The sequence below is a fragment of the Lepisosteus platostomus genome, chromosome 28 (assembly GCF_059453375.1).
Source record: "Lepisosteus platostomus isolate fLepPlt1 chromosome 28, fLepPlt1.hap1, whole genome shotgun sequence".
Lineage (NCBI taxonomy): Eukaryota > Metazoa > Chordata > Actinopteri > Semionotiformes > Lepisosteidae > Lepisosteus > Lepisosteus platostomus.
The window spans coordinates 5,398,259-5,424,685 of NC_142638.1; the positions used below are offsets into that span (position 1 = coordinate 5,398,259).

Here is a 26,427-nt window from a genome sequence, read left to right on the forward strand (position 1 = left end):
CACATCTCATCCCGAGAGGCAGAAGAGAAGATCATACCTCAAAACAGTTGAGAAGCCCAATTCTGCAGTAATGGTAAAAAATGTTTTTTGTTACACAGCAAATTACCAATGCATGGAACAGATTAGACAAACCAGGTTGTGGAGGTGGATATGCAGGGATCTTTGAAAATGTATCTTAATGTGGCAGTTGAATAACACACTGTACAGGCAAATGATAAGCGCTGGTGTGTTGAGCTCACTGTTCTGCTCCAGGTTTGCTTACACCCATCTTAAAGTTTTTTTGGGCTATGCTGGACTACGACAACACTATGACTTGCGATAATACACATTCACACGCAGTGACCACCTTGGGTGAATCATAGCTGTGTTGCAGTATTTGTAATGAATTTATGTTTTGTCGTAAAACAAATAAAGAAAAACAGAGGTAAGTGTACAGGTTGCAGAATTACCAAGCAAACCTGTCTTGGTTGTATCACACTGTTGTGCGTGCTAATTCTCAAAAGTGAGATGAGTGGAGATTTGTGTTACATAGAACTCTCCATATGCTACAAGCTGCACAGAAACAAATCAACAGGAATAATTGCTGGGATGCAGTTGTCGATGATCAATTCTTAAAATCATTACAACGACGTGGAAAGAGTTTTTCATTTTAAACTCATTTAAGAAAAGGAGCTGCTTTCTGAGATTCTGCGGACAGAATTTGCATGCTTGAGGTGAACAGGACACTCGGTTGGCATGTGCTTACTGGCTAAAGCCCAGATTACAAAAGAACATAATGTTGTATTACCAGGTTTATAGTAAATCGTGGAGCAGGTTAGCTTTCTCTTGCACACACTGGCTGTGATAAATGGGCTGCTCAACACCATCCGGCATATCCTGGAGCTGCCCCTAATGATTCCCTGGCTGACAATCTGTACAGAACATGAGGCACAGTCCCTAGGTGAACACTGCCCTCTAATGCACCACTGCCACATAACTCAGGCCTCAGCTGAGACCAAAGCCTTTCTGCCCCATTCTGATGAATGCATTAACTGCCTCTAAAGGATTTAAACACACATGCTATATTTTTTAATGCAGGCATAGAATTTCTTTGCTGATGTATCATGGTGGGCCTGGCTCATGGTATTTGTTTTAATTTTTCGCTGTTTAATTTTTTCCAGTATGAAGGCCAGGCAGAATCCATACTTGTCTTTGTCCAGCTACACACACAATAACATTGTAATCTTCCTCACCTGCATGGCCCTTCACACCCCTAGCTGGGAGGGCAGGTAGTGTCATGTTTGCTACCTTTTCATGCCCAGAAACCCTCTGAAAATGTCCCTGATCGTACAGACTCATGCAGCATTTACATGTGGTCTAATACTCCTCAGATCAAGAGGGGTCAGCGACCTTGGTTCTTGAAAAACCATAGTCCTGCAGGACTAACAAGCTTCTGCAGAATTAGTGCAGAATTGAAACACTTTAACTGGTACTAATTTGGCACTTTAACTGGTACTAATTGCTCAACTGTTGACACACAATACTATCTTTGTTAAATTCATTTTCTCTTCCCAATTTCTTCCTATCGTTCAGCTTTAGTAAAAATGTACAAAAACGGTTTTTAAACCGACAAAAACCGACTGAGGTTAGTAATGGGAGCACGCCATCTGCTGTTCAATAAGGGGAACACAGCCTTGCAGAGACCTGCTGTGGTGTTACGAAGCCGGGACGTATTAACCGTTGATCAGATAAAATGTATTGTCCCCTAGGGGTGACTTTTTGGGGACACGCAGTGCTTACGTCTGAATTCATCACAAAACATTACACATCACGTCGATTTACATCTAACATTACACAAACTATTACAGCATAGTCATGACATATTGTAAATACTAAAGTCTGTTACAGCCTAATCGGTTTATACTCACTGTCTAATAGATAAGGGAAAAAATGAATATTTGTATCTATTCGATCTGCATTTGCCAGAGGGAAGAAGCTGATATTCAGAATTAAGAATGTGAAAAAGGATCCAATTTATTTATTTTTTAATCCACCTGTTTACGGGTGGAGCGGTGGCTCTGTGGTTAAGGATCTGCGCCTCTGGCTGGAAGGTTGCCAGTTCAAATCCTGTGGCTGGCAGAGGAATCCCACTCCGTTGGGCCCCTGAGCAAGGCCCTTAACCCCAGCTGCTCCGGGGGCGCTGTATAAATGAGCTTCTCTCTCTGTCTGTGTGTCTCGTGGAGAGCAAGCTGGGGTCTGCGAAAAGACAAATTCCTAATGCAAGAAATCGTAGGTGGCTAATAAAGTGATCTTATCCTAATCCTTTTTAAAAAAAAAATACTGCAAGGAGGAGGGCTGCCTCACTCCCGAAACTCTCACTGAACACTGGTGGTGGTGGAGGGGATCCCCATTACGTGTAAAGAGCTCTGAGTGGAGTGCCCAGAAAAGCGCTATATAAGTGTAAGCAGTTATTATTATTATGACATGTTTTATGTGAAAGTATTTGCCAACACTGAGATCTTCTACAGTATCATTATTCGGGAGTCTGGCAAGAAGCCATACCACGACAAGCCTGCTCCAGCCTCACAACTTAAGAATTTACTGAAACCAACACAGTCTTAAAATTCGTCTTTTTTTTTGACGAGCCCAGTCCTGTTTCAAAATTTTAACATTCTGAAATCCCAGAATTCATGTTACGTTTTGCAACTGACATCTTTAATTAGACCTAAAAACAGAGTTTCACAGAGGTACCAAAGAGGTACTTTTAAGTGACTCTGAAAAAGACCACCAACATCAAAAAGGCTCTTGGTCTACTGGCCTGCCAGTTCCACTTTTGACGTTTTATCACAGAAGTATTGTGATAGTAAAAAATCCCATTTTACCTTGCCGGCGGTTGTAGTACCACCTTGTGGTCTGGCTTTGTCAGATCCTGGAGTTGAAGCAGAGAAAGGAAACCCAGGCTCCTGCCGGGGCAGGTGTCGTTCGCGGACCAGTAGGTGGAGCTCTTCCCTCTGGACCGGAATTTAAAGAAACAAGCATCCCTACAGGGGGTGAATTTTTCCTTAGAAAACGCAATACACTAAGGTTTGGAGGAGTAATTCAACTTAGGCCTGATTATTGCATCAATATAGATCCCACAGGTGGTTTTCGGGAGTGTAAAGACATCAAAGCCACTGCCTCCGTTAAAATTGCACTCTTATCTTGAGCAGGCCTGCTTGATGTTGTTTCTTAATTCAATTACTGCAGCATTTTCTCACTCCCCCACCTGATCTGCTGCGCAGAGGGGCTGCCGCGCTTCACGTAGGTGGGAGCTGCTCTTCAACAATGAATAAAGTGAGCACCCTCCTACGTTAAGCGTTGTGCAACGCAGGAAATTATAAATGGGTAAATAATGATATAACGTCGACTTCAGCTTGACTGTAGACTTAAAAAGAGGTTATTTGTTAAATGGTTGTGTTGGAAAAGGTTGCTCGAAACCAGAAAAAGTTTAAAACGTCTTTGTCGCAATAAAAGCTTACGTCCACACCAAAACCGCCCTTTAAACCATTCCGAACTACATTTCCCAGCGGCATCGCGCCAGAAATACGATGATGTAATCCCCGGTCCTAAGCCTGTTCTGGAACGCATACGCTCATTGGTCATTTTGTCTTTCAGTCCCACCCCCCCTCCCATCAGGAAGTAGGTGGATCCTGGAAGTGGGGATCGCAAGGCGGAAGTGAAGGCCGGAGCCTGTGATGAAGAATCGCAGAGCAGAGCTGCGAAATTGAAACAGAGAAGAAAATTCATAGCTTAAAAATTTATTCCGATAGAAGAACCGGAGTACGGAAAACCTAAGAGGGTCTTGCGCTCGGGTGCTGTCTAAAATCGTGAGTTACACCTTGTTGCGTCTCTTGCGTTTGCCGTTTCAAGCCGAGCTGTCCCCAGTATTCAGCTGCCCGTCCGGGCTCTGTTGCAGATTTATCCGCTGGTCTGTGATAAGGGGTTCCTGACTGTGTTCTGTCATAAAATATGCTTGAAGATGAATCGTTTTATTTTCTGTTTTCGTTTCACATGTCCGTTGCGCGGTGAGGCTGCTGTCTCCCTCTCGGCAGGCTGGTAGGAGTGAGTGGGTTGGGGGGGGGTTGTCTTGTGAGATAATATCGCTAAATAACGTTCAGAGCTATTGCTAAACCCCATTGAAGACAGTTCTGGGGCCGAAATTTCTACTTCTTGTATTAGGGAGTTATCTACATACCGCTATTCTCACCTCTTTAAAAAAAATGTGCCCGTGTTAAATCTGTACAGGGGCAAAATAATATCTAGAAAACGTATTAAACCCCTCGATTGTTCCTGACGTGTAATAGGAGTCATACGGTCATTGTAGAGCCGCAGAGGTTAGTAGCTCATAGTTCCTCATTTAAAAACTAAAACCAAAATATTCTCCCGTGTTTCGCTCCGTACACGGTAGCAGGTACAATAACTACGCTTGTTGTCTTCAAATGTCTCAGAAGAGGTTTAAATTTAATTTTTAGGTGTTACCCCCCCAATGCTGCGAGTCTTTTTTTTCAGGCAGACAAGAACAAATTAATTAATAAACAGAAAGTGACCTTTTATTCTCTGGGAGTTGCTGGTTTCCCGTGGTCCCGGCATGTTGAGTGCGCACAAACAGCGATGTAAATCAATAACTCGGGATCATATGAGAAAGTTGCTGAACTTTTGCTTTATGATTCATTGGCTTACGAAACCTTTGCACGAGTTCTATTCCCAGAACCTGTTTCTTTTCTCGGCGCTTATAGCTGTATTGTCACTAGGAGACAGGGCCTCTTGCTACAAGTTTAGAAAATTTAAATTTGTCAGGTCGACAAGCCCTACAATGTGACTGGATCAATGCTTAAGTGCCATATTTCCAATAATATTTCCAAAGGACGGATTATTCCTGCTCTGCTTTCTTATAAGTGCTGTAATGAAGACCTTAAAAAGCACTGGGTGTAGAAGAGAGTTTGGAACACACATGCACAGCGAGCGTTTGTCCGAAACGAGAATTTCTAACACAGATTCAACCCAGCAGTGTTTTCTACAACAGTGACACAAGCCAGAAGCACAAGTGAAAACGACATGAAAGTGCATTTAAAACTGAGAACAGGAGGCATGTCTTTAACCAAAGTGTTGTGGGAGTGTGGAACAAGCTACCCAGACATGTTGTTGAAGTCTGTACCCTGGTTTCTTTCAAGAAATGACACCCTTGGATTAGTTACCCACTAACTACTAATGCCCTCCTCTCATTTGAATCAGTGAATCTTTGTCTGCTATGGTGCCCTTTGTATGGTTTGCCAAAGGGAGCCTTTCAGAATTATACAGCAGCTGACGTTGTACTGCAGAAGCAGACCTCATGGGCAAAGAGGAAAGGGTTAAATAGATGCCCCTCCTCCCACTTTGTGATATTTATGGACCAGAAATGAGCTCATGGTGTATTCTGAAGAATCATGGACAATCTCGTTAATGTCAAGGGTGCAGATGAGGCTAGTTGCAATGATATGACAATGTAATGTTATCACATAACATTGTCAGCATCATTTGCCAGCAGTGATCACATCCTTACACAATATTTTACTGCTGCTTGACACCCACAAGCATGGTTAGTGTCCCCCCAGAATGTGCATCTGGTCTGTTCCTGTAAGAGCCTGCTTTCGTTCAGGTGTAGTTTAATGCTTTTGAACTGCTAGATCCATTCCAGCACAAGACATTGAGCAGCCAGCTCTTTCAGTGTAGAGTGGTCTGTTCCTCTTAGGAGCTGGTTTGCAATGAGCGGGTTCAGAGTGAGAGGTTTGGGCAGACTCCGTTATGTTCATGGTCTCTCTTCTCCTGGCTGCAGGCAAATCCCCACTCTAGCTGTTTTTTGAAAGTGTCTGTTGTTACAAGATGAAATGCCTTTTGTCAGGATGATCAGTGATTTGATCATTTCCCTACAGTTTGTGTTGTGGTCGAACGTTTTTAAATCAAGTGCAAAAGCAACCATTTCTGCCGTTCAAGAAGGCCAGTTTTCTTTCTGACATGACTCGCTGCATCATAGAATGTGACCTCAAGACCCTAAATAGAGACTCAGCTGATTCTGAAGCCTTTTAGAAAGATCTATGATAGTGATTAGAAAATAAGTGACAACAAAGAGCTGATCAGTTGGACTGATCCATCCAGGTGTCAGTTGGAGTGGACTCTTGCATATGTTTTAATAGTTTATTTTGATCATTTCAACCTAATTTTTAATATAGATGTTTGTTGTTTTATACCACAGTGTGAATGTGGTTAAATGTAATCGGAAGTGACTGGGTGTGAAATAACCTGTTTCTCACAGTCCTACTGGGCTGTGTTGCTAATTGTCTCTGGCAAACGCAGACATGCCAAGCTGGATTAGGAAAACATCATGCTGCATCAGATCTGGGCATCTGAAACGGGTTCCAGGGCCCCTGTCCTTTTTATCTTTTCTACCAGCAGCACTTGAAATCATCCTGTATAATTCATTAATTCAGGAATTTCAGCAAAGAGTATGACTTTGGTAAATAAGGGAGATGCAAGGCTTAGGGATGATGAAGATGTTAAGAGCAAAGTAGAAGTAGTCCAACTAAGCAATGCAGACATTTTGCCCAGTGTGAAGTTATTTAATATGATTTAAAATGACAGGGGTTATGATCTCGAGGCTGCCTTCTGCATTAGGAAAAACATCAAGGCTCCTTGGCTTGTCCTTATATGCCACAACCTGAGAGCCAGCTTATCTCGACTGTGTGTCTAACAGTGTGACAGGCCCAAACCACTATATTTGGATCAACTGGTTGGCTGTCAGATCTGAAGGAATGGCTGAGGTTGTTGAGTCACTCGTGACGCAGAACAGAAGACTTCCTTTATGTGTAGCTAATATGTCGGTTTCTAAAGGAATTGGCGCAGATCTGCTTCTGAATTCCCCTGTGCAGGGCCTGACTCAGGTTTTAACTGGTGTAGAGATACCTCCTAGGAATTTGCTGCACTTGCAAGTCCGTTGTAGAAACCGGATTTTTGACTTGTTGTGTGATTGCTGGGAAGCCTCCTGGATTTGGGAACTGAAGTCTTGACATTCATCAGATTATTCCATATTTGTGAGCTGTTTCCTTTTAACGTGCCTGTGGGTTTTTTTTTTCTAGTCTGGTGACGCATGAGCATTAAGTTTTGTTTAATGTAGACAAGAGCAGGGCTTTACATGCAGGTAGCTAAACCGTAAACTATAAATACAAAATTGGAAAGGCTAAATGTGAACAAGACTTGGATGTTTAAGACAAAGTGAGGATAAATAGTTAAAAGTGCGGAGATTTTATATTAAAATGATATAACATGTCAGTAAGGCCTCATTTAGTATCTTATGTACAGTCTTGTTCACTGCAATACAGGTAAGAGGTTGCTGCTCTGGAATCAGTGGGATTCATTTCAAGGCCTAAGGGAATGCCCTATACTGACAGGCCAAAGGAACTGGATCTTTATTTTTAACAGAAAAGACTTCTACAGGCAACCTTATCAAAGTCTACCTAGTGCACTCCTTCAGGATGGACAGTGAAACATGAAACAAGTGGTAACTGTGTAGAAGTGTGTATACAACTGAACAGGAGGCACTTCTTTACGCAAAGGGTGGTGGGGGTCTGGAGCGCGCTACCCAGCTGTGTTGCTGAAGCCGATCCCCTGGCCTCCTAAAGGAAACAGCTGGGCGAGATCCTTGGAGTAATTAATTACTAACTCCCAAATGAGCTGGGTGGACCTTGTGCCAGTCCTTTGTTCACAAAGTTTGCAGACTTTGCATTGTCATAGCCACAAGTCTCCCCTGCCCATTGCAGTCAGCCCTGCTGTTGTGGAGCAATGGTGTTGTTGGAACAGCCAATCTGTGGTGTTTCTTCAGAAGATCTGCTCTCACATGTGACCTTTGCCTGTCCTTTGTTGCCAGAGGCACGGTGTGACTTTTCTGTCCCCTGTGCCTTTATATGGGCTTCAACCTTCAAGAGGAGGGGGAAGGCTTTTGCATTTTAGGAGCAATAGAGCTTTTTTTACTGTGCTGCTGCAGCTTATCCCTTTCATCACAGACCTGTGTTCGCTTAGGCTGCTGCCTTCAAATGGGATTCTTTGCTAATGGCGGATTCTTTGCTGGTTTTTCCATTCTGGCCCAGGGGTGAGTTTTTTTTTTTTGGTGCAGTGATCCGAGGAAGAGAACCTGGCAGCTGGGGGGGGGGGGGGGGGATTTTGCAGAGTTTGTCAAGCAGCTTTGGCTTCTATTCTATCCGAATATTGGAGGCTGATCTGTAGATCAAGGGCCAGCTGGTGAGAGTGTGGGTCGCAACAGTGAGATCCAACAGTTTGTGCCGATGAGCCATCTCCTCCGATCGGAAAAGTGTACTGTACGGACCTTGCGATACAAGAATATTTAACCAAAGTACGAAGAAATCTGTCTTGGTCTTGCAGATGATCTTTGGCTGGTTTGCTTGTGTTCACATGTTCTGGGCCCCACTCTTGTTCTGCATGTGTCAGGTCTGCCGCCTCCACAGCAGAGCGCTCTGAGCAAGACCTGCTAACCGGTGTCCCTGCCATTGCAGGGTTCTGGACAGGGGAGCTGCAAAGCCAGGCCAGATGAAAGCTCTCCTGACTTCAGAACGACCTTCTGGAAACCAGATGTGCTGCTATTTTCCACTCATTGATTCGTTTTCACGTAGTTGACACATGGGGTTTTGCATTGTATAGATGTTGCACAGGTGTAACGGCAACAGCCCGTAAGTTTAATCTGAACTTGGTTGTCCCACGTTGAAATAAGTAAATGCCGTTGCTTTTGCGGTCAGTGCTGCGAAGGCAGTGGGTGAGACCAACTCTATGAGGGCTAGTTTGTAAAAGTGTCGTCCCCTGGCGCGTTGTGCCGCTGTGCCTCAGGTGAACGACTGGCCAAATGAGAACTGGAGGCCTGGCGTTCTGCGCCATTTGAATGGAACAGTTCTTATCTTGTTACTCGGTTCCTCCTGATCTCCACAGTCTGGGATCAGTGTGGGGCGTCTCTCCTACCCACCCTGGTGTTGTGGGGGTCAGTACAGATCCCTCCACAGGAGGAAAGGAACGAGGCAGGTGCCAGCCTTTCAGCTGGTTTCTTGCAGCTTGTGGGGGAGCTGGTAGAAACGAGCAGCAGCTGTCTTTTGTCAATAAATTGACAATAAAGATCTTTAACAACACCACAGTTCTTTCTTAAAATCGCCCAACCATGTTGACGTGGCTGCTGTTTTCGCTGGGTATGTGGGTACTTCTCTTTTTAGAGTGGCGTGATGCCAAGGAGCCATTCCCAGAGTTCCTCTTTGGCTTTGTTCCTGACACAGGAGAGCATTTGTTTGGTATACCTGGCAAACTCGGGGGAGCCTCTAGTCACTACAGCTCCCAGCACCCCACTATCGGAGCCCCCATGATGCCTTCTAAGGGGGTAATCAGTAAGCAGTTAGCGGGCAACTCCACCTAATCCTGAACTGCTCTCAGAGTAACCCGATGGAGAGTCTTGGCTCCAGTACTAGTGAGTTCCCCGTTTACTCTTTTTTTAATTTCTTAAAACAGGAGATATACAGTCTCCTGTGAGAGATGAGCCATGCTTTATATTTCCCACGCAGTAGGTTACTGGCTCATTGCTTTATGAAATGGGGTAATTTGCCTTGCCGGACTCTAGTTCTCATTAAGACTTAAAAGAAAGCAGATTATGTTCCCCTGTTCAAGCAGACCTGTTTCTGGAAAGGAACAAGCAACACACACCCGATGAAGGCTCCAAAACCTTGTTTTCTTTCTTCTCTTTTCAGCGGGGAATAAACCTATGACTTGTTCCTTTGCAGCCTATGCATGCTGACACACCTACCCACCTGAACTGTATCTGGAAAGGCTGATAATAGTGCAGAAGTGTCTGAGTTTGAGATCGGTTTTGGTTTGTTATTTAGGGTTTATTTAAAAGTACAGTAAATATGACTAATTTTGAGCACTAAGAACTCGTACTCCATTATGATATCGATGCAAACAATTGCACGCTTTTATTTTTTTTTCCCAGTCTGACTCTTTTTTTTTAAGGAAGCTGGTTAGAAATAGAATCTAAAACAGTTTTTGGTATTTTCTCGACAATGCAAATGAGGCGGAAGCCAGGAGGCTGTCTGAGTGACACCGAGATCAGCTCTTGAGGAGAATTCTGAGGCGAGGAGATGCATAGGCCTGCTGTTCCCAGCCCTGCTTCTGGTAACCCACACTCCTGCTGCTTTTCATTGCAGCTAAGCTCTTTACTTCAATGCAGCCTCAGTTAAACAACAGTTTGCTTGGATAGAACTTTTGTCATTTGCACCAGCAGTTGTGTGGGGCCCCAAAATGAGGATTGGAGAGCCCTGGTGTAGGCGTGTGGGTTGGCCTGCAGTATGTGCACTGTGCTGTACCCTTGTGATGGGACAGGCTGCCTTATAAATGGAGGCTTGTATTTCCTGAGGCGTGACCTCAAGGCTATGAGGATCCCATCTGTGGGGAATCCGGTTGTTTATTTTACTCTTTGTACAGAGAGGAGTCCAGTTAAGATAATTCCAACAAATCACGACAGAGTTCTAGCATGGGGCAGCTTTTCCCTGGAAATGTGGGAATTCTTGCTTGGATTCTCTTTTTTTCACTGCTGTCAGTATTCTTCCTCTCAGGCTGCATTAAAACCTCTGGAATGCACATGTAGTATGTGACTTCATCAGCCCAGGATCTGCACTTGGTCTTTGAGATCGGAGCAATCCGATATTGCCAAAGCCTGTGCTGAAGGGGAGGAGCATGAGGCTGAACATCAGACATCACCTGGGCACATTCCACAGAGCCTCTGCGTGTGCTTATCAAGCCGGTGATTCCAGTAAAAGCAGCTGTCATAATCCTGATATCGGCCAGGATCAGCAGCTGGGCACAGACATTTGCCAACAGAAAGGAGAGACCAAAACGGACATGGGCTGTGGCAGATCCTGCCAGTGATCTAACCGGCACAGGTGCCCAGATTTCTTGTTGCAGTTTTTCCCGGGTATCCTGCAGTCTCCCTCTTGCTTTGCCACGAGAAAGCCGCGAGTTAACTCAAATAGCTTGTAGCTTGCCAACTACCACAAACAGGTGGGGGTATTGCACAGGGGTTAACCATTTGAGACACCTGGTTGAAATCTGGGTGCCACCTCAGAACTTCTAGGGGTGGTCTGGAGCAAGCTACCCAGCCAGGTTGTTGAAGTCGATACCCTGGCTTCTTTCAGCAAAGGCCTGGGTGAGATCCTGGAAGCCTAAGGTGCTAACAGGGTTAATGAGCTGACTGAGCTCTCATTTCTAATCTTTCTTCCTAACTAACCCCCATTACAAGCAGGCATAGCTATGAAGACCTTTTGATGCTCTTTTGTCATTTGTAAGGCAGCAATTTGTCAGATTACTGCTGTTTTTCCTTGTGTTGTTATGGTTACCAGTCCTTCCCTCCACCGTGCTGCTGATGTGTAATTGAGAAGCGCAGCAGGAATCAATGGGTGACCACTTTATTCTTTGCAGCCGAAAGATACTTATTATATTTTCTCAATAAGCAGTTCGCAGGACCGTAGGTGTCGGAATTTCCCTCTTAAATTTGTCTGAATGGTTGTACAGTTATCTGCAGCATCTCGTGGAGGGGATTTCATGTCTACCCAGATGTCTGCACCTAGAACAAGCCTATAGTTAGAATAAGGAGGTGTTGGCTAATCGTTACTCTGGGGTTTGTGACTGGCCGGAGCTGTAGAAGAATGTGTTTGGTGCAACGCACAGCTCTATCGATGTGCTGGAACTGGGGATAGCTGTAGCTTTTTCTTTTTTTTTTGCTGCAATTTGTGGTCTCAGAATCTTGGGCTTCTTGCTCTCATTTACTTATCAGCTGCTGACTCGCTCTTTGGTTTGTGCGGGTATCTGGTGTCTGGCAGGGGGAGATGTGCAAACCTCAGTGTAGGGAGATCCCCAGGCATCAGCAGATCATAAACGCCCTCTTCCAGACTTCAGCAGATCCTCCCAAGTGTCAGCAGATCACACCCCCAGTAGTGTAGTGGACAGTGAGGCAGACAGCACTGTTTTTAAAAGCTGTCCCATGCGCTCTGGAAATGAATCATCCCTAGCTCAGCGAAGACAATGCAGGCGCTGGAAGCCTACGGTAGATCAAACCCCACCCCCACCCCCCCCCTGCACACGCACACAAATACACTTCTGCAACCTGAATTTTGGACCTGCAACCTGAATTAAACGGTAAATAATAGATCTACAAGGGCTTGGGTTCTTCTGTGACAGGAAGTTACTTCCAATTTTAAAGTTTGAGTTCATATACAGAGGTGACCTCACATGTGCGTCTCAGAGATAAGAGTGTTCACCCCAGCTCTCACTCCTCACTGTTCACCTGCGGAAGGATCCTGTCGTACCGCTTGTTCTTTACGGATCTAGGGGAGGCTTTCTGGAACTCGGAAACCTCATCTTGGGACCTGCGGGAGGTTTTATGTCGGAATTGAGTTTACAGGTGTCGTGCCCTGCAGAATCCGAGGCGGGTGTGTACTCTGGGTCTTTCCCGGCTTCTTGTGACACGGGACGCCTGCGCACCTCCGGACAGTCTTCTGCGTGTCCTGGCTGGGTCCTGGGACATGACAGTGAGGAGGTTCCCAAACTTCTCTCGGTCTCAAGCCCCCCTGATTTGAAGAGTCCAACTGATATCTTTCATTGTTAGAAACAGTCAATTTCCGAGTTTGTACCACAACGGTAGGTCACCAAACCTACGCCAACGATGTCGGAGCGGACTGTGTGCGTTTTGGTTTTACTCCTTGCTAGACTGGGGGGGTGGGGTGAAAAGGTTACCCTTGTTTCTGGAGGTAGTCTGCGAGCACCCCAAGGGGTTCCTGACCTGGAGACTGGCCTTGTGTGTTATTCCATCCTTCTGTCCATCTTCTAATTGCTTTATGCAGGAGATGGTCGTGGGAGAGCCACAGCCTATCCCAGCAAGCAGCGGGAGCAAGGCAGGGTATATCTTAGACAGGGCGCCAGTGCGTAGCTGGGCAGACCCAGACGTGCACGCGCTCACACCAGGGCCAGTTTTCCCAGAAGCTCGTTAACCTACCAGAATGTCTTTGGACTATGGGAGGGAACCAGAGCACCCAGAGAAAACCCATGAACATGGGGGAGAACATGCAAACTCCACACAGATGGCACCCCTCAGGTCGGCAACTGAGCCAAGTGCCCTGACACTGCGAGGCAGCAATGCCAGCCGGTGCACCACCGTGCTGCCCTAGACTGGTGTTCTTCTGTTTAAATCAATGCCCTGGACACCAGTCGATCGGCGCCGCTCCTGTTGCGACTCCCTGTAAAGGGAGCCAGCGCGGTGCTCCTGCACCCAGACGCCCGGCATTAATATTTTAGCCCCTTCTGCCACTCACACTGCACTGACCCACTTCACAGCAGCCCCTGCGTGTGAAGAGCTGCTCCGCTGCTACTGAAACTGCAGAAACTCCCCAGGAAATTTGTGTTCTCTCTCTGTTGCCAAGTTCCATGTTTCCTTCTCCCCCGGAGCCATCGTTGGTATGGGCCTCTGTATCGATCATCGCCGTGGCTTAACTGTCCATTACCTTGATCGGTGTCTTTCTCCTAGAAAGCATCATTCTAGTAAACGGGTGCCTGAGTAATAGTTCAGGTTGTCAGAGTTGCACGTAGCCCGGATTACCAGAGTATGGTAATTAGGTTTGCAGTGATGGCATGAGGTTGAATCATTTTATCACTTCAGTTCTTGTCCACTAAATTAGATCTGAGTGACTAAAAGTCAAATTGAATGGAGAAAGCTTAGCAGCATCACGTCGTCATATCATTTCGGATAACTGCTTCACTTTCATTAATCCAGTTTGGAGTCACAGTTGCCCAGGTCGTGGCCCAGGTCCTGTACCAGGAAGCACTGGGCGCAAGGCAGGATGCACACGGGATGGGATGCCAGCCCATCACAGGGCACAAAGAAATGAAGTGGCAATCGATGATAAAAATGGGCAGTGACAAAGCAGCATTATTAAAATGCTTTCCTATCAGAATATTATAGAATTACACAGAGACCTTGTTCATCATGCATGGGTAATAACGTATATAGCTCATGGACTTACAGTATAATAACATATATATACTGTATAATATTTTATAATAACATTGTATAACATGGATTTATTGTATGTCATGCTGTATGGTGCACCTTTCTAGAGCACACCCCAATACATACCAGGGTACACCATGTACACTTGTTACCTGCGCTCATTTGCTTTTGACACCTTAAAATTGTAATTTTCTGAAAGATCTATCATGAACAGTGCTACATAAAATTCAACATTATTAATAATAAAGCTTGGGATAAAGATTCTTATGAAAAGTTGATTTTTGCATTTGGCTGTGATGTACTGGGTACACATGCTTTTGCTTCAAAATGTGTATTTTTGGTGTGTTGTTTCAGCCCTAGCTGAAGATTAAGCGCAGTTGAGGCAGAAGTGGTCCTACCAGCATGTTAAAACTAGTGCTGTGGGCTCTCTAGCTAGCTGAAACTCCATCTCTTACCAGCCATGGGCATTGTGTAAGTGGTGAGGCGGGGGGTCCCAGACTTTATCCTGGAGGGGAGCAGCTCTGCAGGTTTGCATTCCAGCACAGCTCTTGGCGATGTCGCTGAACTAATTATGTTGATTTTTTGGGGGGATCAGTGTAATGGATTTTGCCAACACTTCAGGTGCTGCTGATTTGAAGAGACATGAAAGAATGTGACCCTCCAGTACTGGAGTCTGGCACATACAGTCAGAGCATTTAGTACTTAAGCTTGTGGCCTTACTAGATGTGGATCCATGAATGCTGTGTGTAAAAATGCCTGTTGCTGGGTCAGTAGTTTAGCTTTGCATCTGGGATGAAGGCAGAGTTCTGGGGTCCTGTCATTACCGGGTAGTCTCGCCATAACTGGACCAAAACCTGTTTGTTTCAAACGAAGTTCTGTGTGACCAACGTCACACCGTCATTTATATGCTCCTGGGCAGAGGAGCTCAGTGTGAAGAGTACAAGATATGTGCTGCTGTTTTCTCCTTCCTGCCATTTTTTCCAGCTTTTGGGCTGAGCTCGTTAATACCCAACTCCTGATTTGCCGTGCTCCGGGCACAGATCTTGCCTTCTGAGCATGAGAGCTGGTGGGTGTCGGGCGGGTGTCAGGATGCCGCAGCCCTGTCTTTTCACCTCCAAGTAAAGAAAAGGGGGAACCTGGCTTGTTTTTAAGCACCCACCATACCAGCAAAGGGACAGACCCACCGTTACCGATGAGAAAAAGACTTCAAAGGCTGTTCAAAGTTCAGCGGGTCCTATCCTCCTCTTTTACACTCTGTTCTTCTCTATTTCTGAATGTCAGTCACTTCTGTTTTTCTGGAAGAAAGTGATAGACCTGTCAGGTGGGCGTCGGCCCAGCCAGTAACCGTGCCCTATAGTCCCAGTGCTGCTGGGATTTGGGGTTCCCCAGGTGGCTGTGCAGAATTGGCTGGTCTCGCAGAAGTTAGGTGGGCTTGTGCCGCCCAACGGATCCACAAAGAGACTCAGCCCTCCTACATGAGCCCCCGTTTAAGCACGGCAGGGCTTGCAACATGGGGGAACCCCGACGGGCTAACGGGTACGCGTTTCAGAGGAGGCGTGGCCCGTCCTCCCTCCTCCCTCCTCCTTCAGCCCAGTCGTTTCATCGCAGGCAATTCGAGCGGTGTGGCTCAGACAGAATATGGTCGTTTAGAAGGGAAATTCAGAAGGTGAGCTTGTTTTTTTTCCTCTGTTTTAGCTCCTGCGGTATCCAAATAACCAAGAAGAAACTTTATTTTCTTTTTCACCTGTTTTTTTTTAAATGCAGAAATTGCTGTAAAAAACAATACTCAGCTTTTATTTTCAGGATAGGTAGCTGTGGGCAGACAGGGATCAGAAACTGAAGTTTCTTTTCGGCGGGCTTAGAAATAGTGTGCTTTAGATCACAAGGCTATTGTCGTCATCTAAAGCGACTTATATGTGTGCCCATTTCTACACCTGGATACTCTTTGGAACGCAGCCCAGTGAAATGCCTCGATCGTGGCTGAAACAGCTGGCACAACCTCTCAGTTATAAGTCCAGAGACCTGCCCACTGCTCCACGTGGCTAGGCCTCTGTTAGTTTTACTAACTTTATAACTGTTCACAGTTCATTTAAACAGGAACTGGGAAGTTGTTCAGGTCTGAATAAACGTGCTATGAAGTATTTAAAGCGCACATTTTGCTTAAAAAGGATGGACAGGTGTGCTCCCCACGAGCGTGCTCTGGGACTGTTCTCGCCGAGCAAGGCAGGCTAAGGTTACCCCACTGTTTCCTCTCTGTAGCCTGGAGCCGTTCAGTGCCTGTTCTCTTACCTTCACTGTCTGGAATGTGGGGCTGAGGCGTTAGAGAAATCTGCCTTTGCAAGAGGAAGAAGCTCAGTTTTTGGGAACTAAAACCAGGTTAAGACGATTTTGGGGGGGGGGGCAGGACCCGTTGTCACTGCCTCCGCGCGGTTTCTGTGACGTGGACAAGACCCCGGCCTCAGTGGTGCCACAGAATGGCAAGGGAGGGCAGGGCCAGCGCCATCCGCACAGCGCGCACTGCGTCCTGCAAGCTGACCACCTGTGATCCTGTTCAGAGCTGGGAGGCGTGGTCAAGGAGGACAGTGAAATCGGTTTATTCCAAGACCTGAGGACGGGGTTTTCTTTTAAGCGGTACAGGCAGCCCACCAGCCCAAATGAGGGGAAAGTCCCAGTGTGTTTGTAGAGATTTTAGAGACAATAGGGTTTTTACACCTTTAATCCATTGAAATTATTTTAGATAAAGGAATTGAATTAGCACGTCATTGAAACGTTTTTTTTCTCGACTTGAAACTGACTTCTGCATTCTGAATAGCAAACTAATCCAGATGTGAGTGGACGCTATTGCTGTGTCTTAAATGCTTTCATTCTTTAAAATGTCCAAGTGTGGCTTGTTGATCTTAAGAAAGACGCTGATGGATAATTTTAATTAACAAGTGGTACGTTTTAACACTGAAGCAGATAACTTTGTTTCAGGTACATGGTGCTGGTACTTCTCTCTGCGTGTGTGTATCCTGTCGGACGTTTTTTAGCCAATTAATTCTAGTTAAGCTGTTGCCCTGCCTTGTTTTTTTTAATTTAGGTTAAAGGAACTTGTTTTGAAAAACAGGCATGTTTTCTCCTCTTACCGCTAAGGATGTGCTAGTTTGTCAGACAAGGTTTTGTGTGTTATTTTCCTCTGAGGCAGAGCTCGAGAGTTGAGAAGTCAGTGGTATGCGGACAGCCTCATTCTTGTGTCGAGGCGAGACGGAAGCAGAGACTGCTGTTCCAAACCTTCACTGAGCGCGTTGGAGTCATTTAAGAAGAAACATGATCAGTAGGAAGTTGGTGATTAACTGGAGCCCCTGTCGTCTGATCAGTTACTCCGAGAGCCTTTCTTCTTCAAGCCTCTTGCGGCTGTTTTTCTGTAGCCCTTGGGGCTTGATATAGTTCCCAAATAAGATGCGCTTGTGCTGCCACTGCACTGAGGTTAACCGATGTGTCACTAAAGATCATGAACAATTAAGATCAAGAACATTCAGAGGTTCAATTCAAAGGATTTCCAAATGACTCAGAGTTCTTGCTTGATCACCATTAAATTGTTCTTTCAGAAACTTTCAGTTTGATGTTTACTTTCAAAACATGGTGTGCCGGGTGATGGAGAAGGTGAGAAAGGTTGCGGACGGGAACAGGAGAGTAGTGAATTGATCAGAGGATCTTTATCTAGCTCTTTCTTGAAAGTGGTGAGGGTTTTTGCCTTTCGCATGATGGGGTTGCCTGTTCCACACTCCGACAAGTGTGTGAGTGTGTGTGAGTGAAGAAGAGTGTCCTGTTCTCAGATTTAAGAGCACTTCCGTCATGTTTGTCCACCAGTGTGTGTGTGTGTGAAACAAAGGCCAGTTCTTCCTCTGCTGAGGTGGGCCTGGAATGGCCTGGGCAGTAGATGGAGGTGTAATGCGGGGTACTGATGATGGCTTGGGATCGATCTGGCCGTTTGACAAATAAAAGCTTCAGTGTGTTTCCCTTCTTCAGCATACTGCAGGCCCTTCTTCAGAGAAGGCGACAGGGCTGTGGTATTAGCTGGGTGTGTGTGTATGTGGGGGGGGGGGGGGGTGACGCGAATAGCTGTGGTCATGAGTACACAGAGCTTCCTGTCCGCTGTGTGCGCTCTCTTCCTGTAACTCAGAGCTCATCCCAGCCAGACACACAAGTCTTAAAATGACGAAGGTCTTGTCTCCAGAGAACCTGCCCTCAGTTAAGCTTTTTTGCCAAGAGAATTAGATGGGTGACCCATACAGGCTTAAAACCTGATCAATATTGATAAGTCAAGGTGGACGTTTTCAGTGAAGATGTACATTGAAGCCTTTTTCATACAGTTTTCTAAGGCTGCCAAGACTGTCTCTGAAATGTTGCCATGATAGCTTTTCTAACACATTTTGTTTTGTTCTTCAGTTGCATGTGTTAGTATGTCTCCTGTGGAATTATTCTTAGAATTTTTTTCTCCTTGTAATCATATTACGCGAGAATTGGCTTCTTGGTCCTTTTATTTTTAACGATTTTTTCCAAAGAATAGCTTGCTGTGCGCACCCCCCAAAAAAAGTGATCGCTGGTAACAGGATGTTTTTTGTGCCCCGCAGGAGTGGTGTCCCTCTCGGCCTGCCCTGCCCAGCAGCCTCCAGCCTTCTCTCCCAGGGTAGTCTCTGCTTTGCACTTTGGCGATGGCTGGTCGGGGAGGACCGGCACGATCCAACGGCCCGGCAGCAGGCAACAAGATCTGCCAGTTCAAGCTGGTGCTGCTGGGAGAGTCTGCGGTGGGCAAGTCCAGCCTGGTTCTGCGCTTCGTCAAGGGGCAGTTTCATGAGTATCAGGAGAGCACCATCGGAGGTGAGTCCCACAGCACTGGATCAGGAGGAGCTGAGATGGCAAGCAGCGGTCCTGGAGAGCCGCAGTCCAGCAGGTTCTCTGGGTCTCCTTAAAACCTAGGAAATTCCTGGAATCTGAAAAGTTAAGAGCTGCCCTGGAATGAAAACCTGCAGACAGATCCTAGAGAGGTTTTGCGCTCTTCAAAGCTCTTATGCTAAATGCCTACAGATCACAGTATAATAGCAACTACAAGCAACCTTGTCTTATGTCTTAAAATGACGTGTTGTTGCAATTCGGGTTAGTCAGCCCCTTCTCAGTGTTCTAGGTGGGTGAGCCACTACTAAATTTATCAGGTGATTTTGAATGCCAGTCCAAAAGAGCCAGCAGTGCAGATCTTGAGTTGACTTCTTTTTTTAAAGAGTTCTCTCTGAGCGAAACGTAACTTCAGTGGCCTTGCACTGCTGTGCACTGAATCTTGGGGCCTGGAACAGTGGGAGGATGGGAGTGATGAGAGAGAACCACGTGTTGAGGAAGAGCAGCCGGGACACGGGCAGAGGGGAATTTCCTGCCTGGGAGGCAGTGCTGTGTGGGCCGAGCTGGGAGATAACGCAGTGTGAGGGGGGATCTCGGCACGGGCAGGGGGCCTGCATCAGGAGCGCAGGGCCCGAGCCAGTGGCGAGAGGATGCCCTGGCGACTCCCGCCGCTGCAGGAAGAGGAACGCTGTCAGCACTTTTCCCCGCTTGCGTGTTTTTTTTTCCTGCTTGGCGTGCCGGTCGAAGGTCGTGAACACTCCAGAAGTAGCAGGGGTTGAACTTTCCACCAGAACTGCGTTTCCAGCTTCTGCATGTGACTGCCTTCGCAAGGCAGGCCAAGTTGTAAGAACTGTTAGGTCTGTGGGCTCAGCTTTTTTTTTTTCTTCCTCCTAGTGGCGTAGCGGTGTACTTACGTCAAACCTTCCCTGGCTCCTAAAGAAATTGTAACCAGCTCTTTTCCCCTGAATGATGCAGAATTTGCTTTGTGTGTATTCAATTCTTCAGTCCCATCACGGATAGGGTCGGCTATGCTTTGTACTATAATTGAAGCTGCATGATGTGTTAACTGGCCCTCATTCGGATAAATGGACTAGAATGAACTTGAATTTACAAATGAGGAAACTGCTGTAAGACTATTGATTAAGCAGCACTGAGTAAGACAAGAAAGCAGCTGATCCACCTGCAGAGAGGTAGGAATTTGATATTGAAAATATTGATATTTTGAGTCCTATATGATATTAAAGTGTATGAGTTGAAACTAATAGAAACAGCAGGAGATTTTATCTAATTTTCACTAAATATTTCTGCTCTACCTTATGACCCATGACGTCAAGCTTTTTCGAAAAGGCATTATTGAGAGCAGCTGTGGTACAAAGCAGCTAGATGTTTCTCTCTCAAAATATCATCCCTGATGTGCACTTCTGCATTTGCTGTGCGAAGCTGCTAAATTTTAGAACTGAAATTGAATCATACTAGCAATAAAACGGGTGCCAAAAACGGGAAGATTGGGCTTGTTGTAGTCCCACATACAAAACGGCATCCTCTTACGTAAAACACACCAGCCCATGCATAAAGCACTGAGGCCATCAGGGCAGAGAGCTGATTGGGTTTTTTTTTAGTTCCCAATACTCAGCTGTTTTCAGAAACTACTTAAGTACCTGAATTGTTTCTCTTAATCAAAGGTCTTTACTGTGTAGAGGTGCAGGTATGTATTGCAGTATTCAATGTTGGTATAATAGGCACCTGAATTGCAAGAACTTAAGACGGGTTAATAATGAGAAGAGGCCGTGTCACATCTAGCCTATTTGTTGAAAGCACTTTCATATTCTGGTATTGGATTGTGACAAGAAGCATTTCCCCTTTGAATTGTTTCCCAGATGAGGTCTAAAGCTCAGCTCTTTCTCTTTCTGCAGAGAACCAGTGAGGCCTTGTTTAGCCAAGTAAAGGGTTAACGCCTGGTACCCCATTGTGGGTGAATAGGGGGCTTTATGGACTTCTTCAGAAGCATGAAGAAGAGGACACAAGTGGAAGCTATGAAGTGCTTTTATAAGATGCTTGTTTTACATAGAAGTGTGGAGTAAGCTGTCATTGTCAAAGGCACTAATGGACAGGATCCTTGAAACACCTTGCTACTAACAACCACACAGATCTAGATGGGTGAAATGGCCTGTTTTCATTTGGAAATTGTTATAATGGACATGACACATCCCCTGTCATGTCAAGGGTGGCAATACTGAAATGTAGGGAGATTGTTATATGGGGAAAAACTGATTGAGAAGCTTCCTCTTTGAATGGCATTATGTGGATTTTGGACCTTTTGTTACTGTGTATGAACCGTCTGTGGAACTCATCATAAAATCTTCTGTGAATTCAGGTGGATTGTATTTAAATCTTAAGGTGATCACGTGTGTGTCTTCAAGTTTGCCTCTGATTTTTTTTTTATTTGGTTATTTGTTATGCAGTCTTTCCTGTTTTGTTTGGCCCCTGTGTCTGCTGGAGTCCGTGCCCATGTGCTGCTTTAGATCCCACGTTAATTATCAGAACTTCCCTTTGGTTGAGCGCAGAGCCTGGAGTCTTTGTGTCTCTGCTAGGAAGTGAAATTTCCGAATAGGCGGCTTAAATCCCCAGTAAGAACTGTGATCGAAAAGCAAGGGAACTGAAACTGAAAGTTCAGCTCCTAGTTGCCTCTGGGCTTAAAGGAAACGGATCAAGCCATTTTTGTGGCATTGGGATTAAAGCAACATTTTGCTTTGTGCTTTTGGGGTGAGGAAAATATTTTGTGGTGTTAGCATTTTAGTGACATTCAGACTGATTAAGCACCACATTAAAAAAAACTCCCATTCTGAGTAATATTCTTGCATTTGTTTCATATCCATTCAGGCATTCTGCAGCAGGAATGGCTGAGTGGGGGGCATTCAGAGAGTAACAGATCTAATGCCCTACCCACCCAGAGGCAGAGATGGAGGAGATGGAGGTGTTTGGAAGGGAAATCCTTGCATGTGAAGCTTCCAGGCCGGTGGGCGGGGCATGGCGGCTCTGACAGGAGGGAGAGGGGGATTGTGGGAAAGAGAACAATGGCCCTTTTGACCGGCAGTGACATTGCTCTTGCTCTTCTTTCTCCAGCTGCCTTCCTCACACAGACGGTCTGCTTGGACGACACGACGGTAAAGTTTGAGATCTGGGACACAGCCGGCCAGGAAAGATATCACAGCCTGGCGCCCATGTACTACAGAGGAGCGCAGGCGGCCATTGTGGTGTATGACATCACTAACACGGTACGCAGAGGATACTGGAGCAGCCTGGGCTCTCTGTGCCTGTGACCAGGGTTCAGGGGGGGATCAGGATTGTTCGCATTCATTTTAACAGGTTGAAAAGGGACGACTGTGAAAAGCTTGTTTCTTTTTTTTAGTGGGATCATTTAAGGGAAACTGCAGTCCCAGTTTCCCAGACTAGTCATTAAATCTCTGTAACAAAATACATTCATTGACAGTATAGACAAATTTTACAAATTTCAAATTCAGCACAAAATAATGAAAGTACTGTAAGTCGCCATGTTGTCACAAACCCCTGATCTCCATGGCCATGGGCGAGAGTGAGAGTTTGCAAGAACTGTGACGCAATAGGGCCCTTCCTGCTCGCTAGTCCCTGTAGTGACTGATGTAATACGATGTACGAGAGAATTAGTACAGGTTGTGCAGCAGCCTTTTCACCGCAGAAATGTTCCACTTTGATCTGCATGCAGAGTTAACAAGTAGATCATCTCGAAGTCTAGAGCAGTATTTCTGTTGGATTAAAAGAGAATGTGTACACAAGCCTGCTTCTTTACAGTGTAATAGAGCCACATCACGTGTCTGGATGTTTTGTTGCCTTGTTCTGAATTGCAGAACATGGTGCAGCGCATACCTAGAAATTTTGTCCGTTTTGCGATGTAACGTCACGGTTTTACAAGCCACTGTGTACGTTTTACTTTTATTGTGGTTTGAACTGCACTCATTAATGCTGATTCTTTTATACCCCTGGTATATCAAAATAGCATTGCAGTTCCCCTTTTAAACATCACGTTTGCAAAAGCCTATCATCTCTTCATAATTAAAATTGTGGTCACCCCTTATATAGTTCACATGTCATCTTTCTTCGTCTTAGAAAAGGAGTTCCATATCTACAGCAAAATAATCTGGTTCACCTCTATATTGATACTTCACATATTTTGGTCATTTGAAAATCAGTTTTTAGTACTTGCTGGTTGAGGTGTGGGAAGCCCCTATTTTTTTTATTTAGTGAAGATGTAATTGTTAATGTTTTCCTGTTCTAGACGTAGGAGTGGTACATTCTGTAGACTGACAGTGACAACGGCTGGGCCTTAACAGTGGTTGGAGTTACCACGATGCAGTGCATGGCTTGCTTAGCAAATACAGGATTGTTTTTTATTGGGTTAACTGCATCTCCAAAAAGTCGTAATTGTTTAAATGATTTCCAAGGGAATAGCACTTGTGCGCTTTTCTGCTTCTCAACAGGACACATTTGCACGAGCTAAGAACTGGGTGAAGGAGCTGCAGCGACAAGCCAGCCCCAACATCGTCATCGCCTTGGCGGGCAACAAGGCCGACCTGGCCAACAAAAGAGCTGTGGACTTCCAGGTGAGCTTGTTTCCTGGCACGTGCAGGAAAACCACCTTAAACACAATCCTCCCGGAAAAGGTCCTCGAGCTACACAACACTGTACGCCGTTTTCTCTGTCGCCATCAGTCGACGCGTCCCCTTTACAGCAGACCTTGCGTTCGTGTGCGGAATACCGCTTTGACGATGTCTGGGGTGGTCAGTGGGCTGAAACACGCCAGCGGGGGGGGGGCGACTCGGGTACAAGCTCCGTAGACTCATCGCCACAAACGTGTCTCGTCGGTCTTTCCAGGAAGCGCAAGCTTACGCCGACGACAACAGCCTGCTGTTCATGGAGACATCCGCCAAGACGGCGATGAACGTGAATGAAATCTTCATGGCCATAGGTACAGTATCTGCCCCTTGGTGGGGGGGGTCACCTAGCCTGGACTATTGTCTTGCAAAATGCAGAAATCAGTCTCATTCAAGTGAACCCCCACCATCACACTTGTGAAAATTCGCCCTGCCCACATTACCACGATGCTCATGGTACAAATAGCAGCTTTGTGCATAAGTGTCTGTCAGGTCCTACGTGTACACTTTCAAGCTAGAGAAATGTATTCATTTCTATGTCACCTTAAGTAAAGAATGTATATTTGGACTTCCCTGGCTGGGGTACCCCCTTTTTCCAAGCAAAGACCTGCAGGGGGTTCCCTCTTTTCAAGCACAGCTGTTTGTTTTCAAAGTAGGTCCGTCAGTGGAGAAGTACTGATGACAGCTGGTGCATGTTACTCTAAATAATATTATTATTATTATTAATATTAATATTAATTGCTTACACCTATATAGCACTTTTCTGGACACTCCACTCAAAGCGCTTTACAAGTAATGGGGATCCCCTCCACCACCACCAATGTGCAGCATCCACCTGGATGATGCGACGGCAGCCATAGTGTGCCAGAACGCTCCCCGCACACCAGCTAAATTTGGACTCTTGCGCCCAAATTAATATTGGGGGTGGGGGGAGAGACGTTGATGGTGTCTGGATCGCCATCCAGGAATCCCGATCCTAATCAGTATCTGCCGAATTGTCATTCCAGCTCAACTCTCGGTGAGTGCTTTGCTGGTTTAAATATATGTTGGTTCTCTTGGCTCCTAAAAGTGAAAATTTAATTAAGGTTACTGGAACGTAACCTCAGTGTAGGAGATGAGAAATCTAGTTCTAAATCAGAAAATGACTTGAACGGAGGGCTCCGTTAATGAAGAGCAAGACTGAAAACGGGCAGGCCTCTGCAGTCGGGTGGGCCCAGGTTCGAGAGGGCTCAGGCTCCCTGGATGCCAGCTTGAAAACCTGTGCTATGGGTTACTGAGGGTCGCGACCCCTCCAGCAAAGCAGCGCCGCCTGAGCTTGCCGTGTCTGTTATCTTGTAGCCAAGAAGCTGCCGAAGAACGAGCCTCAGAGCGCAACGGGCACAGCGGGCAGGACCAGAGGGGTGGACCTGCAGGAGAGCAGCCCTCAGAACCGGAGTCAGTGCTGCAGTAATTGACCCGCCGAGAGGCAGCGGACCGAACAGAACCACCCGACGACGTCGCGCAGATCCACCCGAGCCCATTCTTCCCGATCGCACTTAACGGAGCGTGCAGCTTTGTGGGTTTTTTCTCCTCCCTCCCCACCTTGGTTTTGCTGCTTTGATTTTTTTTTTCTTCTTTTAAATCATAAGCTGGAGAGAATCCATTCCATCAGCCTCTCTCTCATCTTTCTGTACAAATACTAATTCAGTGGTGTCTTAAGTCACTTTTTAAAAACAAATGTATTATACTGGCTTCTGCTCTTACCTTCTTCTCTGGTGGTGGGTGCATGTAGCGAATTCTTTTTTTTTTATTTTTGCCCCTCTCCCACCTTCCACCCTCGTCTTTTGCCCCTCCCCAGCACAAAGGCACGGGAGGGTGGGAGAAATTGGGGGAGTTGCATCTCTTTCCAAATTAACCATCTTGTAGATTATTATTGATATTATTACTATTCTGGCACAAGCAAAACAGGATATAATGAATAGGATAGGCCTAACATGGTTTTTGATCATTTATGTATAAGAATCACAACTATATGCATAGTGCATTAACAGTCATTATTATACCAGTAAGTCATTTTTAGCATTAATGTAACAATTTTTCAAATCTGTTGAAGTTATAAAAATGGAAAAAAAAAGCCAGATTTTTTTTCTGACCAAAATCACACTTACGAGTATTGGAGATTATTTTGCTGTATTTGTATTGTATATTTTTTTCTTCAATATGTAACCAATCAGTACTTAATGGTCAATACAGTACCTTCCCAATATATAAATGTATTTTTTGTCATCTTTATTTTTGTGTTGGAAAGCATGAGTTTTCTTTTTTTAACTGGTCCTGTTTTTTTTTTAAATTGGGGTTTCTGTTGTAACATGCACTGGTGCCGTCGATCAGGTAGAGACTTTGCAGAAAACATCTTGTCTTTGTTTTTGGAGTCCTTTGGAATCGTGCTGTGTTGTCACTAAATGACATTAATGACTGGCACAACAGAACAAAGCTGTCCTGTCAGCTGGAGTGTGCTGTCACTGTGTGGCTCAGCTCATGTGTGGAGGAGTCCTGTTTTCAAGTATGGGGAGGCTCATTCTGTAATTCTACCAATAAACATGGAGGGGGACGTGTCTAAGCAGTGTTGTCCACTGAATTTCACTTGCACGCACGGATTAAAAACAATGACCAACAAAGAGTCAATACCACAGGAGTCTGACGCTGTTCACTCGCACACTTGAGAGATGTCATTGTTAAATCTGCCCATAAACCAAAGCAAATAGGACAATTTAACAATTGCACCTAATTACA

The 26,427-nt window shown here is 45.6% G+C and overlaps 1 protein-coding gene across 1 annotated transcript; it reads left to right on the plus strand.

The window, feature by feature from the left end:
• Positions 1–3,662: 3,662 nt before the first annotated feature.
• On the plus strand, positions 3,663–26,254 carry rab5c (RAB5C, member RAS oncogene family). Its single transcript, XM_088622999.1, has 6 exons — positions 3,663–3,845; positions 18,709–18,955; positions 22,091–22,242; positions 23,482–23,604; positions 23,876–23,969; positions 24,994–26,254. The coding sequence occupies exons 2-6, from the start codon at positions 18,790–18,792 to the stop codon at positions 25,107–25,109; spliced, it is 651 nt and encodes a 216-aa protein (XP_088479125.1). The 5' UTR covers positions 3,663–3,845; positions 18,709–18,789; the 3' UTR covers positions 25,110–26,254.
• The last annotated feature ends 173 nt before the right edge of the window (positions 26,255–26,427 follow it).